The following is an 18,856-nucleotide window of genomic DNA, read 5'->3' as shown; positions in this document are numbered from 1 at the left end:
TCTATGTAGTTTTAATTAAGAAGTAAAAAAAGAAGTATAAACTAGAGAACCAAGATTTTATTATTTTTTTTCATGAGGCATTATTGATAATGACTGAAAATCTGAATTATATTGCCTAAGTAAATACATAAATTAAAATCTACATACATCTATTCCATTTCCTAATTGTACTGTCCTTTCTAATTTAAATGTTTGTTGCATATGTAGTACACTACAGGGAGGGAGGGAAAGAGGACACCTTCCTTCCCACCCTGCAAAAAAAAACACAACAAAAAATAACATAAGCAAAATTTAAAGTTTTTTTTAAAGGGTTATGATTTATTTCTAACATTGTACTATCCCTGATTATACTCCTAAATGCATGATACATGCTGTATTGAATAAAAAATTGTTTTTACATTTTTGTTGAAATCTATTCATGGCATACCTAATTCCTTTACAATAAAGAAATATTTGTATGAAACTTAATATCTCTTAAACGACGTGTTAAGAAGTATTTTGTAAGTTTTAGGCTATTTTTAGGAAGGTATGACAATTTCTTTTAGCTATTTTAAATGGATATCCACTTTATTATGAAGGCCATGAATACTCAGAGAATTTCAGGGATAAGACAATCAAAGATAAATTAATCTTTTCAAAATACTACCAGACTACTCTATAGAGAATTTGTAATCTAATACAAATTAATCAATAAACAAATATTATTTTATCATTATCTAATTAAATTGTCTCTTTAGCCCTGAAGAGATCAATCAAAAGCAATTAAACAAATGACTTTTCATAAATTCATACACACAAACACACAAAAACACACAAACACACACACACACACACACAAACACACACACACACACACACACACACACACACACACACACACACACACACACATATGTGTCGTATAAAAACGAACAAACACAAAATATCGGAAGTAAAATTAATTTTTAATCAGAGACAGAATCATGTATTGATTGTTAAATAAAATAATTTTATTCCATTAAAATACAGAAAAATTTCCAAACTTTTAAACGTATTTTATATTGCTTTAAAGGTTTAGGTGAATGGAGTTGATGTATAGAGTCTTGTTACCAAGGTGATTCAACTATAGATATACTTTTAAGCTCCTTTAATGGAAGTGGGACAACGGCCATATAATGTCAATAATTAAGAAATACTTAACAAGCTGGTTAAGCTTTTTCTAGGAAAGCTATTCTGTGGTTGAATTACATTAACAGAAAAAGGTTATAAAATCATGAGTTGCATAAAGAAAAACTAATATTAATGTAAATCTTTTGAAACACATAGTAACAGTTATTAGATTATGCGTGGGAGGTGTAGACTTATTCTAATATTCAAATTTCGTACTTTATATGCAAGATCAACATTTGGGATAAATTTTCAAAAAGAAAAAGAAGAAATAAAAAAAAGACTTGGATCATGGAAAGAAAACAAAGTTGCGGGTTTCGTCGTATTTTAACAGTAGCTTTTCTCCTGTTTCTAGCCCCTGCAGGTGGCTCTAGCCCTGCGGGGCATATTTTCTAACCCTGCGAGGCAATCATTAACATTTACTTAACCTAACCTAAAATAAAATAACCTTTCAAAAGCTACTGTGAAAATACGATGAAACCCCCAACTTCGTTTTCTTACCATGACCCAAAGACTTTCATATTTTTAAGTATATTTTAATTAAACAAAAAGTAGTTTTATAAAAAAAATTAATTTGAACTAAATTCATTATTTTATAATATTTTTTTATTGTACAAGACAAAAAAATACATGAAAATAATTCAAACTTGTAAGACTTCCTAATTCAATAAAATATGTCTTTTTTACGTATATTATTTTTGTACATTTTTGTTGATATGTTTTTGTTTTATTCTGTATGACGTAGGAAGTTTTTAAAAGTAACAAAACTGTATTTATTTATTTTAAAATCTAAAAGCTTCATTTTGTGTGCAGTGAAAATAGAAATAGATAATAGAAGTTGATTATTTCTTTTCTGTTGATTTGGCAAAAATCCTAATTTACTTGTGGTCAATAAGTTTCACTTTTTTTGTCAGGAAAATAAACTTTCATTAGCAGCTAGGGATATCGTTTAAACCTTACCAACCAACCGAACGACCAAACCCAAGCAGCAAAGAAAATACGTAAGAAAATGTCTGGGTGCCAAGTCACGTGACCTTTCTAACCAAAGGTGCGGAGCTACTTTATATTATAGTTTACAATATGGCTTCGAAACTGATTAATATCCGCTGGATTCGAACCAGTTCTCAGCCATACTAAAAAAATCATGTACAGCAACGTATAACAGACAATTTTCAATGAATATTAAAATAAAAAACCATTTTTTTAGCCCGAGAAATCGTCTGCTATGAGCTAACAAAACAAAACTGGTTTAAATCTTTTAATTTTTCAATTTAATATCCGCGGAAACCTGTATATATACGATGCGTTAAAAAAGCCTACCTGGTCATCATCGTAGCCGCAGTTATTTTTGCTTCCAATGATGCCGGACCGTTTTCGCGCGTTTGCGCCGATAAAATATATCTGGTCGTAGTTGAATATCTCGTGGTGCTCGTACGGGGTCAGCTTATTCATGTACAGCTTCATCACCTGTTCCGGCGTTGCCACCATTGTCTTCGGCTTCAGGGAGGCGCTGGAACCTACAAAATAATTGGCTTCATCAGTGATAATTCCTAGGACAATAGGGAACGGTGTACGACCTTTATTTTATAGAACCTGCAAAAGAAAAGGTATGAATATGATCATTTATCTTTTGGTCTATCCTTGACAATTGGGAACGTTTCATAAATTTTATCAGGGATCTGAAGGTATAGGACAATGGCCGATAAACTGATGCATATCCCCAATGATGATGCACAAAATTACCCCCTTCTATATATTACAAATATTGAAACGTTTGAACACTCAACATAATGAATCAACCATCAAAATTTACTAAAGTCCCCCCCCCCCCCAAGTTGTAAAGCCAACGAACAGATAAGGAACAGTAATATAAGTAAGATGTGTATTATTAAAAATAAAGCATTTCGCCTTAATATCAAACTATAAATTAATACGAGGGACGTTTCTTCAGATTAACTAATAGGAATGTTTTAATTCTATCTAATTTTATGAGTGAGAGTTATAAAGTTTTTTAAAACTTTTAGATAACGAATACATTTATAATTCTGATTAAACCATCTTAAATGAGAAAGTAATCTTTAGAAAAAAAAACAATTATGAAAGAAAACTTTCCTTTAAAATTAAAAATAAGGGGGGGGGGGGGGGAAAGTTCTGACACTTTTGCGTAAACAGTAATTATAGGCTTTGTCTTTGGACTGAGAGGATAGGTTATTAGGGATAAAATCATTCATATATGATGAATTTCCCCCAGATTTAAGATTTTTTGGATAGGCCTCCAGGTTCCGGAGCTCCAGGCCTCCATGTGGTCTCCGTACAGGTAAAAATAAAAAATAAGATTTTTTTGAAGAGTTAGAAGTTAACTTATAAAACAAAATATACTTCATTTTGATTGTTATTCACATATTTGAAGAAAAAACATACATATTTTGTCTCATAAGGTGACATCTAACTCTTTTAAATTTTTTTTTTCATTTTTACCTGTAGAGAGACAACCTGGAGGCCTAGAGCTCCGGAACCTGGAGGCCTATCCAAAAAATCTGGGGGAAATTCATCATATAAGAATGATTTTATCCCTAATAACCTATCCTCTCAGTCCAAAGACAAAGCCTATAATCACTGTTTACCCAAAAGTGTCAGAACTCCCCCCCCCCTTGAAACTATTGAAATATTTTTATTCAATAAATTGAAGCCTTAACAATAACCAAAAAGTTGCACTAAATATTTCTTTTTGTTAAAAATAATTTTATTCAATTCTTTAACAATAAGACACAAAATTTCTATTCAAATGGTTTGCACTGGTTAGCCTGAACTAGAGAGAGAATACTTTGTTAAAATTTTATTAATTATAAAACAAGGATGACAAAATCCATAGGCAGCAAAGCACAAAAAAAATAGTTGGACAAAGTGAAATACGACATAAATAACAGCTGAGAATAACACATTTTCCCAAAGCGTTACAGACTGACCGACTGATGGACGGACCGAATAATTACAGAGTAGCTTCTTGTTCTCAATAAAGAAAGAAAAAAGAGATAATATACATTCTAATTAAAAATTCAACATCCATAAAAGAAAAATAATTGACGTACATAATTTACAAGAATGCCCTTTCGTCCTAGGAATCCCCATTTTAAAATATAAAATAGACCTAAATAATCATGCGAAGTTTGAAATCAATAGGACAAGCATAAATTAACAATCAGAGCTATCCGTTATGGGCGGCCATTAAATGTAACTCCGCTTAAAAAGAAAATCTGAAAATCCGGGAAACCTTCATGAAAACGAATATTAATATCTAAAATATTCATGATCAACAAAGTTTGCATCTTTGAATCAAAGAAAGATTAAGTTTTCTAAAAAATATATTGGAAAAGATTTCAATGATCGAAAATGTGAAGGTTAAAAGAGTTATGACGGAGCAAAATTAAGTTGGTGTTTAAAATATTTGTTGACAGAAAAGTTTCATTACATTTCATTTTGAAAATGTCTTTTTTATCCCTAACCCCATATAAACAATTTAAATTGGAATAGATCTGTAATACCCTTTTTCATCTTATGCGATCCTTTGAAATTAATTTGTATGCCATGTGAGATAGACGTCTGATTTGCTTGTGTAGATTAATAACCATGAGGAATATAAAAAATATTTGGATCTACTGCAGTTCACGGTAAAATATTGCTGGTAACGAATATTGCTGGAAATCTATGAATTTTAAAGGCTGCTAGCTGCCAAACGGCTGAACGTACAGCTCATACCCGCACACCATTTTAAGCGGTCCAAGAAGGCCTACAAATAATCTGGAATAGCAAAGATCCAATGATGCACAGGGAAAGCTTCACTGAAGTATAAACGCGTAAAATAGGCCTTTTTCGCGCATTTCTCTGCACTGCGAGATAATTATGCATTATTGATTTATGGCTATTCCAGCTTATTTGTAGGCCTTCTTATACCGCTTAAAACAGTGTGCGGGCATGATCTGTACATTTAGCCGTTTGGCAGCTAGCAGCCTTTTGAATTCATAGATTTTTAGCAATATTCGTTACCAGCAATATTTTACTGTGAACTGCAGTAGATCCAAATATTTTAATATGATTTTTATTACAGCGAATCATGTGTCTTATTAAATTCAATTTAACTTGCATATGACAGTAAAAAAAAACTATTAGCCAATTTATCATTTCTTCACAATATGAAAAACATTTAGAATTTACTTTTATGTACAATGTGCATTTCTAAGACTTACAAGACTAATTTTTAACATAAGTAGAGCAGCAACAAGAATAAATTTTATAATTAAAAAGAACAGTATATTGTACTACAGTAGAAATCAGGAATAAGGAGATAGAAACTGCACTGTCATAACTGTGAAATATATTTACTATCAGTTGTTCAAATGGACTGTTTTATCAAAATTCTCAAAAAAATAAAATAGTAGATTAATCTTGATTAACCAAATAAAAGCTGTTCTGAATATAACAAAACACATGATATTGCTCATATTTTAAGAGTTCCTACAAAACAAAAAAAAATTATATTTTTTTGTGGAAATAAGATGTTAATACCTATAGAATTCACCACATAACTAAAAGTAAAAAATAATGAGAAAATGGCGATAAAATACAAATTAGTTTTTGTAAAAACGTCTTTTTATTGTTGAAGAAATATGTAAACCCCTTCCAGATTTGAAAGAGAGAAAAAAACTGCCTTTTTATAGATTTTATCTTGACAATAATGCAAAAAAAGTTGTTCTCAATTTAAATTTTGAGAATTTTATTTTTATATCAACAACATATGTTATATGCAATTTTGATACAATAAAAAATTAATAGAAGTTTATTTCTGTATCATTCCTTTTATTATAAACATAAATCTTTCAAAAATTTTATATTAAATATTATAAGAAAATGAAAATTGTTTCCAGAATTGGAAGAATATATATTTGACAGCAATTGTAAATAAATCACTGATTATGACACAATGTTCCAATATAATCTTATAACAAATAAGGAATTTATTCATTTTTATGGTTTGGCGTTTAGACAAACTCTATAAAACAGAAACGATGGTAAAATACTTAAAATAGGTTTAGGCGCTTCAGAATGCCAATTTATTTCCCCGCTTTTGCAAGGGAACTGCTACTGCAAACGCACTGTAAAAATAGCGGCATACCATATCCTATCAATTGAATTTACTCGATGTTAACTTGCGGCTGCCGAGCCCTGACTACTTTAGTACTTAAATATCCTTTGTTAAAAATTATAGTTGCCTTTAAATAACTACCTACTTTCTTTCAGGGTGGTAGGGACAATGGCAAATAAATAACCTCCCCACCCACTATTTACCAGCTATCAAATAAAGGATTTTTTACACATGAAGCTTGAAGAATATTAACATTGTCATAACCCTGTTTCATGGAATTTCTATCCCTTTTTTCCAAATATTATAGGGATAAGCTTTTCTCTTTATTTCGGTTAAAAATTTTTTAAATGATTTATAATATTTTTGTTTAACTGGGTATGAATGAATAATAAAATTTGCTCAGCACCTTACAATTTCTTTTTAAAATCTCTGAAATTTTTCTCTTACAATTTGCATTGCAGTTTATAAAAAAAACCACTCCCTTATTTCTTCTAACCATCATGGTGTTCGTTCAAAATTGTAGATTTTTTTTATTTAAAAATCTAGGGTTGTATTTCAAGACAAAAAAAGACAACTGTCTAAATCCGTATTAAATTATAACCCTTAAGAACCGAAAAAATCTTGTTACTAGATTAAAAATCAGCAATTTTGTATGCATACTACAACTATTACGCTAAGAATTTTTGCGTAATACTCAAATACAACACAAGGGGGCTTAACAACAAAAATACTTAAAATGGACTGGAATCAAAATACCGAGAAAAATCCGCCACCAATTTAACTTTTTTAATGCATCAAGATTATAACATAAAAAGGAGAGTGCCTAACAATATACAAAAATCTACTTTAAAAAAGGGAGAATTTCTCCCATTTAATAAACATTTCCATCACAATGTCATGCCAGAATGGACGGACAAAGTGAGTTTTAGAGTAGATGCTCATAAAGTAGTCATAGGAATCTTCACAAAAAGAAGGGCTGTTTCTTTTTTGTGAAAATAGATCCTTATCTGAGAAAACACGAATTATTTTTAACAGGCATAACAAGTAAATTTATCACTCTTTTTCAGCGCTCTTTAAGATTACTAATTTTGCATGGGACGGCAAAACAGGTTTTCAGTATAAAGCATTTTGTTACATAAGCTTCTATTAATGATTTTTTATGACAATTTATATAATGCGGAATGCAATTGTGTAGCTCGAGCTTTTCCCAAGATTTTTAAGGACAGAAGTACATCCTAATATTTTTTAAAGGAAAGAAAATGCGCAAAAAAACTCACCATTTTGTTCAGGCGACTCTGTCTTTGGGCTGTCAATACTACCAGAGGTTGTTCTACTAGTTTCCATCACTGACGTGCGGCAGCTCTCGCTGGTTGTGGGCCGCATCAACGGCAGCGTGTTCACGCCATTCATGTGTGTCGCCGACGGCAGCCCGCTAAGGCTGTGGCCGTTTGAATGGTGACCGTTAGAGGTCGGTGTGTTAACGTTGCCGCTGCCGTTAGCGCCGTTTATCCCGTTGCTTATGGAGCCGTTGCTCACTAAACTGCCGAGTTTTATAGACATATTGTCGCCGTTACTGCTCCCGTTTTCTGTCCCGTTTGAGGTGCCGCCGTTGATCATGTTACCGTTGTGGTAACTGGAGGCGGAACTGTTGTGGTGCAGCGTCGCTGACCCGTTAAGTTTGGATTTTAACGGCGGTAACACGGAGCCCTGTCCGTTAGTGTCCTGAATGGTGAAGTAACATTTAACCGCCATTCATAAAAATCATTGTTGAATAAATCTTTTAACTTTTCTATCCCCCCAACGTTTACAAGCTCTTAAGGTAGAAATTTATTTGGGGGAAGATTAATCTATTGATATTGTTCTATCCCAATTCTTATAGGAAGTACAAAATATGTCACAGTTAAAACTTAATTCTAACGGGATTATGAAAAATATGCTAATTCTTATAACAAACATTCATGAATTTCAGAAAATATTGATCATTACCAATACATTTTCAAACAATCTAACATTGTATTTTTTTATTATTGGTATCAATTACAGCATGCTATTAATAAAATTAGATCTTCATTTTAATACAACCTCTAAATAGCATAATAACTAAAAGTATGAAGGATTATAAAATAATGAATTACATAAAATTTGGAGGATGTAATTCAATCCAAACTATTTTGCACTAGGATAAAAGCAATGAGAGTAAGAGAACAATGGTACTTAATTAATCTACAACAAATAACTAATATAGAAATTTTGAAAATCACCCATTTTACTATCCCTGGATCCCTGTCGAAATTACAAACGAAAGATAAGAATATTAAAATTTGCGACATTATATAATTTTTTTATGTTTTGTTTATGTACTTTTATATAATTATAAACTATGTAGCATCTAGAGAATTTTTATTCAAAGAAAAAGAAAGGGTTAGAAAAAAACCTAAAACCATACTTTAACTTAGCCTAAAACCATCCCAGGAACTTTGTGCTTTATATGCCTAGCAGTTGCATTAATTGGGGTGAATTTATATAGGACACCTGCCATAAACATACAGTATTAGCCTAATAATGAATAATAAGCGCTAATAAAGGAAGCTCATATAAAAAACAAAGGTGAATTCTAAAAAAAACTTTTTTGATCACTGCCTCACTTAGATATGAAGTGAGGCAAAATAGCAAGGTAAAATTATCCCCTCTGATTTTATTGAGGCAGTGAGCCAAAAAGTTTTTTTTTAAGAATTCACCTCGGATGTAAGGCAGTGACTCATCCATTTCTTTAAATCATATGGTTATATCTCATCCCTACACATGAGATCACAACAACAACATATCTTTCAGCGGTCAAATGTGCCTGAATAGTTGGGAGGTAGGCAGAGGTCACTCCTTCCCCGCTGCTCACGTTTATGTTGGACAGTAAACTCCTGTGCCACAGTGAAATAGGTCAATTTTGGGTTGCACAATTGAATTATGCGCAGATGCCGCGTGTTTTTGTTAATGTAGCTTTTCACGCATTTTTAAACACACTTATCCTAGTCTCATTGTTCACATTAATATAAAATGGTAACTTATTACGGTCATTTAAAACCAATGGCATCATGGAATAAAAACGAAGTAGCGGGTTTCGTCGTATTTTCACAGAAGCTTTTGATAGGTTATTTTAGGTTAGACTAGGTTTGGTAAATGTTAATAATTGCCCTGAGGGTTAAGCCCCCCCCCCCCAGGGGCTAGAAATAGAAGAAAAACTACTGTGAAAATACGACAAAACCCGCTACTTCGTTTTCTTTCCATGATACAACCAATGTCCGTATTCTAAACATTCATTAAACCACGTAAAGTTTATTATAATAGAGAAGCTACTATAAAATTAGGTCTGGTCCGTATGACCGTCAATACGTCTGTGCATAAAAAAATCCATTTATCTTTTAACCTAGTCCTAGAGAGAGGCATCTATCTTTGTTTGTCCCTAAAAAAAAAGAATATTAATAAACAAAGTTTAAGAATAGTTATTTTTCGCATCGTATTATAGACAGTTTTCCGCAGATATTAAAATGAAATATTATAAGATTAAACTGGTTTTTTATTTGATTATTCGTGAAATTTGTCTATACATTATTTTTCAGTATGGCTGAGAACCGGTTCTAATACAGCGGAAATGGATTGGATACTGGAAATTGATTAGTAATCATAAAGTCGTAACCAATATAAATTGACAAAAGATTACGTGGTAAATAGTCTGTTAACGATTAACGTCAATTGCATCTCACCTAATAAAATAACTAATTACTACACACAAAAAAAAATATTCTTACAATTAGAATCAGAATTAGAATACATAATAATTATCGGGTATAGTCCATTTCGTGGCAACGCACCTTAAGGGGCGATTCTTTGTATTTTTTAAAGTAGGTTTTCTCATATTTCTAGACCCTACGGGAGACTCTTACCCTACGGGGCCAATTGCCTAACCCTGTGGGGCAGTCATCTAACCCAATATAACCTAACCTAACCTTAAATAATACGATGAATCGCCCCTTAAGGGGCGTTGCCACGAAAGGGACTATTCCCTAATTATCTTGTTATTACGCAGCTTTTCTATATTTTTGTATAATAGTAGAGGTTTTATTTAAGAGAAAGCACAAAACACTAATAAAGCTTCATTACTGTATTGTTGTTTATTGTTCTATCTCAGGGATCTAAAGGGATAAGAATAAAAATTGATGTACATCCTCAATTATGACACACAAAATTACCCCTTACAATTCGTGGTTGAAACGCTTGAACACTAAACTTAGTGAATCAACCAATAAAAGTAACGAGTTGGTAAGCCAACGAATAAGAAAAGTTATTTTAAAACTTTGGGGACTGGTGTAATAAACAACATTAGAAACAACAAGAATAAGTTAATTAAAGAGAAGCTTTGCTACTAAAAATAAACTTTTCGTGTCATTAGCATATTAAATCGAACTTTCTATATAATTAAGTATATAAATAATATATACATGTATAATATAATTTCAGGGCTGTATATTTCATATCAAAGTTTTAAATTACTTAATAAAAAATTAAATATTTTTTTATCGTCTACTTAGATTCTTAAAAATATGATCTAAAAGTTTCAAGAAATAATATACACCCATTTATATTAACATATGTATATAATATAATATCCTTCGCTCTTATATGCATAAATACCACGTTATTTATACAATATATTGATTATTTATTGAATGTCATTATTTCTAGTAGCCACGCTTCTCTATAATTAGGATATAACATGTATATCAATCCATACGTCCGTCCAATTCTAATATTTATTTTTTGATGAAATTAATACCTAACATACTTAAATCTAAAATAGCCAAAAAAAATTGTTATATATACAAATCAAACCGAATATTTGCATGTGTTTGCTTCGCTTAAAATGGACATTATTATACATGTTTTTTTTTCTCAATTATCTAAATATCAAAGTGGTAATGCATATTATATTTTTTTCACTCACATTAAAGGCATACAAAAATAAATATAATGTTTTTTTAGAACATACTTTATACCACAACAAGTTACCTATCCCATTACTCAGCCTCAAGCGTTTGATGAGGAGGGTCGGAAAAACAGGCTAAAACCACCCCCTAAAAAGTACAACCCATTGAAACCAACAAAAAAAACTTACATTTATGTAATATGATAAACTAACACTAAATCATTACCCATTTTAAAAATTTAATTTATATTAAAGAAATTCTGTTTTGCCTTTTCAATGATCAAAAATATGTATACACGAGACATCTTTGATTGCAATACAGTATGTAAAAACAAAAGTTTAATGAAAAGAGGGTTCCAATAAGGAAATAGTATGTAGTGTATTTTTAATGATTTAAAAATGAATGAACATAAACTAAGGCGGCAGAAAATTGCTCCTAAGCATTCGACCATAAATAATTTTTATTTTGAGGGATGTTTTACGATCTGTAAATATATCGATAGTAATAATATCTTTTTTTTGTATTCATCCGAATCCTGTGAATAAGAACCGGTTCTTATCCATACAAAAAAAACTATGTCTAGCATCGTATTATATCCAGCTTTCTAGGAATATAAATGTACAATTATAGGGTTAAATCCAGTTTTTTAAGCCCCTGCCTTCGGCACCTCGGGGCCAAAAAAACTGATTTTAATCTTATAATTGTACATTCGTTATCCGCGAAAAGCTGTTTATAATACGAGGCGAGAAATAACAATTAAGAAAAGCGTTTCTTGATTAGTTTTAGAAAGGGTAAAATTTTCTAATTATCCGATAACCCAAATTTAATTAAAATAGTCCAAAACCATCTCAAGATCTATGTAAAAGGGGATCTCAAACCATGCTGTGCTTGACGAGATCTTAATGGATAAACAGACAAGCCTTACTACTTTATATAATAGTAAGTAGTATAGGATTATTATGAATGGAAGTTCAATAAGCTTACATAACTAACAAATAATGAAATGGTCAACAACTACAAAAAAAACTGCAAATAATCAGCATAAAAGAAATGCAAAAAAATCTGCAAAAAATATTTCCTTACAAAAATATTGTAGAAGGCGAAAAAAATAACCTTAAGCCGATTATAAAATATACATTTACATAAGTCTGAAGCAAATATTTTTTAGTATAGACGCAGATTTTAAAATATGAAAACGGTTTTTTAAAAAAATTGTATTTGTATGGTGCACATAAATTTAATTAACATTTCTTTTCAATGGAATTTTAAATAAATGTGATAAAGGGTATAATGATATTTTTGTAATTATTTATAGACCGATAAAAAAAAGCTTTTAATATAAAAACTAAAAAAAATAATATTTTTAAATATCACACAGCCCTATACAGATAGATATTCAAATTTAGTTAAATTTCTTTATAAAAATAAATAGATAATAAATACAGTAAGATATTTTTTCCAATTATTTCTAATAATTTTTGTGATTATTCTAAAATTCTTTATTAAAAACAAAAAGGGGGGAGGGGTAGTGGTAAACGTATAGGGTTACAGGTGATTAGTGGAATCACCTGATTTTGGTCAAGTGAGTACAAATCCGCGGTCAGCCTATAATGGGGGAATAATTCAGTGGCGAAAGGGGAAATTTTGTGGGCGTGGGAGAAGTTAAAATAAGGAGTTATAAATTAAACAAAAGGGATTTCATTTTTTCATAAAATATCACATTATAAATTGCAGAAAAAAATAAAACATCATATCTATACCTAGTACCTTGAGAAGAAAAAAAATAAGAATTTTTCTATGACTAATGCAAAAAGCAAAGGATTTTTTTTTGAAATATTTGTTTAAAGTTTTGCTAGACATGGGGGAAATCAGTTTCAGTTACTTTTAAACAAAACAAAATTTAAAAAGTTTAACCCTTTGAGGGAGACACATTTATTTATCAAAATCCTATGAAAAGTATAATAAAATATCTGTGTGTGTGTCTGACTGTACCAAAGGATCTCGCTAACCGCAACCGCTGAACCTTAATGGTTCTCCTTTACAGAGTAGCTTCTCATATGTCTTGGGAAGGTTTTTAACTATTTAGGGGGAGGGTACAACCACCCTCCCAAGTGAAATTACCCATAAAAAAAAAGTAAAAGCGCCACAAGAGGCCTCTATGGATGTAGCCGGTAGTGAAAAATATAACTTTAAAATATCCGTATATAAGAGACATAAAATGTTTACAAATATTGTTAACAAAAATATATATTATTGAAAAATTGATAAATATCTAATTCTTCGGTTTAGCAATATAATCCCCCCCACACACAAACACACACACACACACACACAAACACACACACACAAACACACACACACACACAAACACACTACCATGTCTATAACAATGTGATTAGTATTCTGAAAAACAAGAAGAAAATCAGGCAACAAAAAATTGTCTCAAAATATCTACTTTTTTGTAAATGGCAAAAATGCAGAAAAATACAATTAGGAATTTAGAATAGTACCAAGATTATATCAAAATTTTTATAAACAAAGATTAAAAATCTTTTTAAAACTATGATTTTTTCAATTTGTGAAAATATATCTCTTAAAAACATATATCCGTGTATACTGTATGGTGTATACTTGCATGTTAGGGTTCTATCATGTATATAGATAAATAAATTTTCATTAAAAAATTCAACTCAAATATACCCTTTTAAACTTAAAAGCTTTGTATTTAAACCAATATGATCAAACAAAAGTGTAAATGACATACTATCAACACAAACCTGTGTTTATTAGAAAATAATTACCAAACAAGCTATATTAATGAAGATTTTAGTCTTGAAACAGGTACTTTTTCTAACTTATTTTATTCATTCAACCCTCAAAATTGTTTCTGTGCTATATTGAAAGGTCTACAAAAGTTTGTGGTCCAGATGTAATATAAGGCATACCGCTAGCCAACTTTTCCTTTGATGCCTGATGACAATTTCATAGAAGGGAATAATTGTAATATTTGATCAATTTTATTATTTTTATATTAAAAATATCCCGCAAATAAGGGTGGAAATTTGAGTAAACTATAGTATTGTTAAGCAGCTAGAATATAATTAATAGCTTTATCAAACTTTCATGCTATTAAAAAATCATTATAATGTCATTAAGAGTAGTTTTATTAGTTCTTACCTACTACCCCTAGATAAGACAATAGACGATAAATTGATATTTATCCCTAAAAATAATGCCTTCACAGTAGTTTAAACCAATCAATATTTCTAGCAAATGTATTAGAGGAAATCTTTATAAAACTTTGGGTACCAGTATAATTTACACTGTCGAATGTATGAGAGTAAGTCTTTATATAACTTTGGGTACCAGTATAATTTACATTGTCCAATGTATGAGAGGAAGTCTTTATTCAACTTTGGGTACCAGTATAATCTACACAATCCAATGTCCCCTCTCCCTTCATTATGCTACCATTTAAAGTATATGTCGACACCTTGTTTTTTAATAAAACAGGGATTTAACTTAATTTTGTAAACACAAAATTGTAATTAATAAGTGTACACTCTACTAAACAATAATCCCCTCAAATCACCCAGCGAATAATAAACGCAAGGAATGTATAAAAATTCTTGTATGCAATATTTATCAATAATATATACAAATAGTTTATTATGTTATGCTGTTTTTAATAAGGATATGCATTTTTATATATTATATGCATATTATATGAATAATATTAATAAAGGAAGACAGTTTCAAACAATGTTAATTTTTCTTTAACTTTAAAGTTTTTGACGTTAAAAAGTAAATAAAACTGCAATCAAATAACGATAAATTGCTGAAATTTAACGGTCAAAAATAACATTTTTGTGTCATGCCTATATTAATAGAGCTTCTATATATCTAATTTTATAGGAAGCTATAAAGTAATTTTCTTACTTTACAATAAAGATATGATCTCGAAAACTGCTAGTTTAGATTTCAGGGAAGCTTTATAATTGGCCTATAGTAGATAAAAGCTACCTATTTTTTAAAAAATCAGTTTCTGTTAAATTGAAAAAAATTATCCAAAACTCGGTGTATTTTTGCCTAGATATAATTTTCATTTTTGATCAGATATAGGTATACAAAATAAAAATTATTTGCTATAAAAGTCTTTGTTTAAAGAAAATAGACTTTAAAATTTTCCCTTAATTTATTTAATAAAAATCTTGATATATTTATTGATTTAGTAAATATACAATATACATTCTGATATATAAAATTAGGCAGGTAAAATTTCTATATATTAACACACACACACAACTACACAAACGCACACATTCACGCCTTTATACTGGACTTTAATGAAATGGTCAAAAATCCAACGAAAAACTTAAAAATATAGATAATGTAAATTTGTAAAAACGTAGAATTTATGCCAAAAATGTAGGGCAAAGTGTATAAAAAGTAATCTTTACAAATATAGAAAGAGAGACTCACCTAAAATGGGAATTAAGGGACAGGAGGAATTATAACAATTTTTGCCTTTCTTTACATCACTAAGCATTAGCATTGGCCTGCCACAATTTTACTGGCTGGACGTAAAATAACTATATTTTTTGTTTCGTTTCCAATGATAAATCTAACTAAGAAACACTGTGATTTTAACTTGATAACACATTTGATTTTTCTTTAACTTCACTGCAAATGTAGACACTAATAAAATGTACACTCTCTGCCTCCACTTGTAATTAGTTGGTCTCCATCCAAATGACTGAAAAACTAAACTTTTGCTGAGTCCACTCCCCTTCCCCCTTTTTCTATCAACATTGTCCCTCAAATATTGCAACCCCCCATCCCCCTTAAACTAAAATTAAACAAACCCCACTTCCCTGCCCCCACTCCCAAATTGAAGTCTCCACTCCTTAATATTTGTATACTACACCACCCCACTTCTCCCCCTTTTTGTCAACAACACACCCCAGTTTCCTCTCTTTTCTACGGTTGTCTTATTCTCCTCAGCCCCCCCTCTCTCCTACTCTTTTCCTGGATTTTAAGGGGTATATATTTCAAATTATCAAAAAGAACCTAACCATTTAAAGTGAAAATTTTGCAATTTAAAAAAATGTAGTGGCTTCGCCCCCAAGGTTTGTGAAATTCCTCCCCTCGTTTATGCTTGTTTTGAAAAAGAAAAGAAAAAATGTATTCCTCATTTTTTTTATGGGGCTTGGCAACCTTCTATGAGATCTTAAAAGACTTAAATACATACAGGTAGCCATCTTGTTACTTTTAGAATAACTTTTTAGATTCTGAGCAATCTGCAATAAAAATGAGAGAGATGACTAAGGTGAATATCTAGTAAATCCTACTATATTCAAGTAGTAAGGGTGTTTGTCAGAAGCTTAAGATCTCATTAACTACAGAACCGATTGGGTTCTTTATTTTGGGTAAGCTCCGCAAAAATCATGTGATGGTTTTAGGCTATTTTGTATTCAGACTTAAGTGTTGGGTCATTTCAGGCTATTTATCTAGCCCCTATCTGCCCCGTTGAAAACAAATCCCCTAGATGCTAGAGGCATTTCAGCTAGTCAAGGTATAAGGGACGAGTTTATAAATCATCAAAGAAAGCTAAAGTTTAGTAGCTTATGTTTTTTTCGACAGTCAATATTTCTAGTATGTTTATAAAAAGTGAGTACAAGATATTGACAAAAATCATACCATTATTTGAACTTCAATTCCATATTAAGTTAATCCTTTTAAGACAAAAAAAAAACACAAGTTAGAAGGTTTTTAAAAGCAGTTTTTCAATTCTAAAACCATGTTAAAACTCTAATATAAATTTGCAAAATTGCTGTTTCAAAAAAGAATATTTAAAAAAAATAAAAACAAAATTTTGTTGTTGTTTTTTAGAAATCAAATATATGTGCAAAATAAGAAGAATATTTAGCACTGTAGATTTCATTCCTCTCCCCCTCCCCCTGACCCTCTTCTGTGAAACCTTCCCCAATATTGGTGGATCCAGCAGTAATCCTTTTCACTACCTTGGAGACTGTGTGTGTGCAATTTTTTTGCTCTCAAAAATCTAATTATAGATTATCAAAGATAGCTTTACAAATTTTGATTATTTCTTTAATAAAGTTTTTTTTTGATAAATTGAAATTTTTTTTTCATATAGTAGAAAAAAAGGTAGCTTTACAATGAAATTTAAAAGAATGAGAATAGTAAAGTAGGGGAAAATACCCTGCTACCGACCTTCCCAACGGGAGCCTACCTTCCCCCCAGTTCAGAAGAATCAAGTTTAATTTCCCCTTGCATTGTCCCCTCCCCCCTGCCCTTTGTATTTCTCCCCCTAGTACTAAAATTATAGCCGGGTTAGAGTAGAGACTAGCGACTTCTGGTGTTGTTTATACAAATAATCACAATAGATTTCTAAATCAAAACTGCCATAAATTGTATTGTTATTTTATTGCTCTTTTGAATTTATGAAACCCTACAGGGGTTGAGAGAAAAATATATATATATATAAACAGCTGGCCTGTGGGGGAAATATGTGTATTTCTATGTTTATAGTATAGGAGTCCTAGATATGTGTTTATTTTCATTGCAAGAGGTTGCGTGGTTTTAAATATTACTAATCCAGGCCATTCTAATAATTAGAGCAGTAAGGTTATTTTTGTCTAAATCTAATAAGATTTTAAGAACTGCTGGGCTGAATGAGTTCTCCTCTTTAGAGAAGCTTCACATAGGTTCAGGGATGGTTTAAGGCTTTTTCTACCCTCTTCTTAATATCCCTTCAAATATGGAGCCCCTTAGATGTTATTAGGGGCGCAGCTAATGGTAAATAAAAAAATAAATATTTGAGGTGCCCCACTATTTATGATTTTTAAAAAAATTGAGGGGGATTTTTTTGTGGGGTGAATTTAGGGTGTCCCAACCCCCAAGAACATAGCATAAAACCATCACAGGACCAGTAGATATATTCCCTGAAGAGTAGGATTCGATCCGTTCAGTGGTTAGCCTCTAGGGGCTTTGCCCTAAGAGAAAATAGCTTAAAACCACCACAGGACCAATAGGTATATACCCTAAAGAGTAGAATCCGATCGGTTCAGTGGTTACCGAGATCTTAAGGGAAAAACAGACATCAAGCTACTTTGTATTATAGATACATATTTGGTTTTAATTTATGGGGAACATTTAGGTACATGGATACGCCCCTTGACACAAAAAGTCCCTTTTGGAACTTTTGAGAATGTTGATTAAGTAGAGGTTAGATTTTTAGGGGGTTGGATACAACGCCCTGACACTATAATATATTACCCCTGTAGTATTCTACAATACACCCCCCCTCGATTTTGGTTTAAGATGGATGTAAAATATAAAGAGGGTTGACAAAATATTCACCCACCCCCAAAGAAAATATATTTGTCAAGAGATAAAAGGTTAAGTTGCTTTACTTTTTTTCCCCATTTCTAATCTTTGATGCATTTTCAATGATTTTTCAAAAACAGCTATATCTTTAGATAAAAGGAAAAGTAGCTTTATTTTGTATTTTTTGTTTGATTTTTGAAAGTATTTAAGCCTTTAAAATTAAAGGGGAGGGGAGCAATGA

The 18,856-nt window shown here is 30.9% G+C and overlaps 1 protein-coding gene across 5 annotated transcripts in view; it reads right to left on the bottom strand.

Moving 5' to 3' along the window:
* The window catches only part of LOC145305756 (dual specificity tyrosine-phosphorylation-regulated kinase 2-like), a 180,320-nt gene that overhangs the window by 132,515 nt on the left and 28,949 nt on the right, over positions 1-18,856 (bottom strand). For 3 of the 5 annotated variants that reach the window (XM_080147536.1, XM_080147535.1, XM_080147537.1), the window contains exons 1-5: positions 15,748-16,026; positions 9,708-9,743; positions 9,132-9,201; positions 7,564-8,008; positions 2,467-2,663 (exon numbers count right to left, since the gene is read on the bottom strand). In XM_080147536.1, coding sequence (XP_080003662.1) covers positions 2,467-2,663; positions 7,564-8,008; positions 9,132-9,201; positions 9,708-9,727 — 732 coding nt within the window. In that variant the 5' untranslated portion in view covers positions 9,728-9,743; positions 15,748-16,026. Of the gene's footprint in view, positions 1-2,466; positions 2,664-7,563; positions 8,009-9,131; positions 9,202-9,707; positions 9,744-15,747; positions 16,027-18,856 lie in introns of those variants that run through there. The other 2 variants (XM_080147538.1, XM_080147539.1) reach the window with 1 other exon arrangement.

Source organism: Acartia tonsa, chromosome 14, assembly GCF_053477335.1.
Source record: "Acartia tonsa isolate MP-2025a chromosome 14, ASM5347733v1, whole genome shotgun sequence".
Taxonomy (NCBI): domain Eukaryota; kingdom Metazoa; phylum Arthropoda; class Copepoda; order Calanoida; family Acartiidae; genus Acartia; species Acartia tonsa.
Note: the sequence above shows the minus strand (reverse complement) of the source record. Positions and strands in the feature narration are given on the sequence as shown.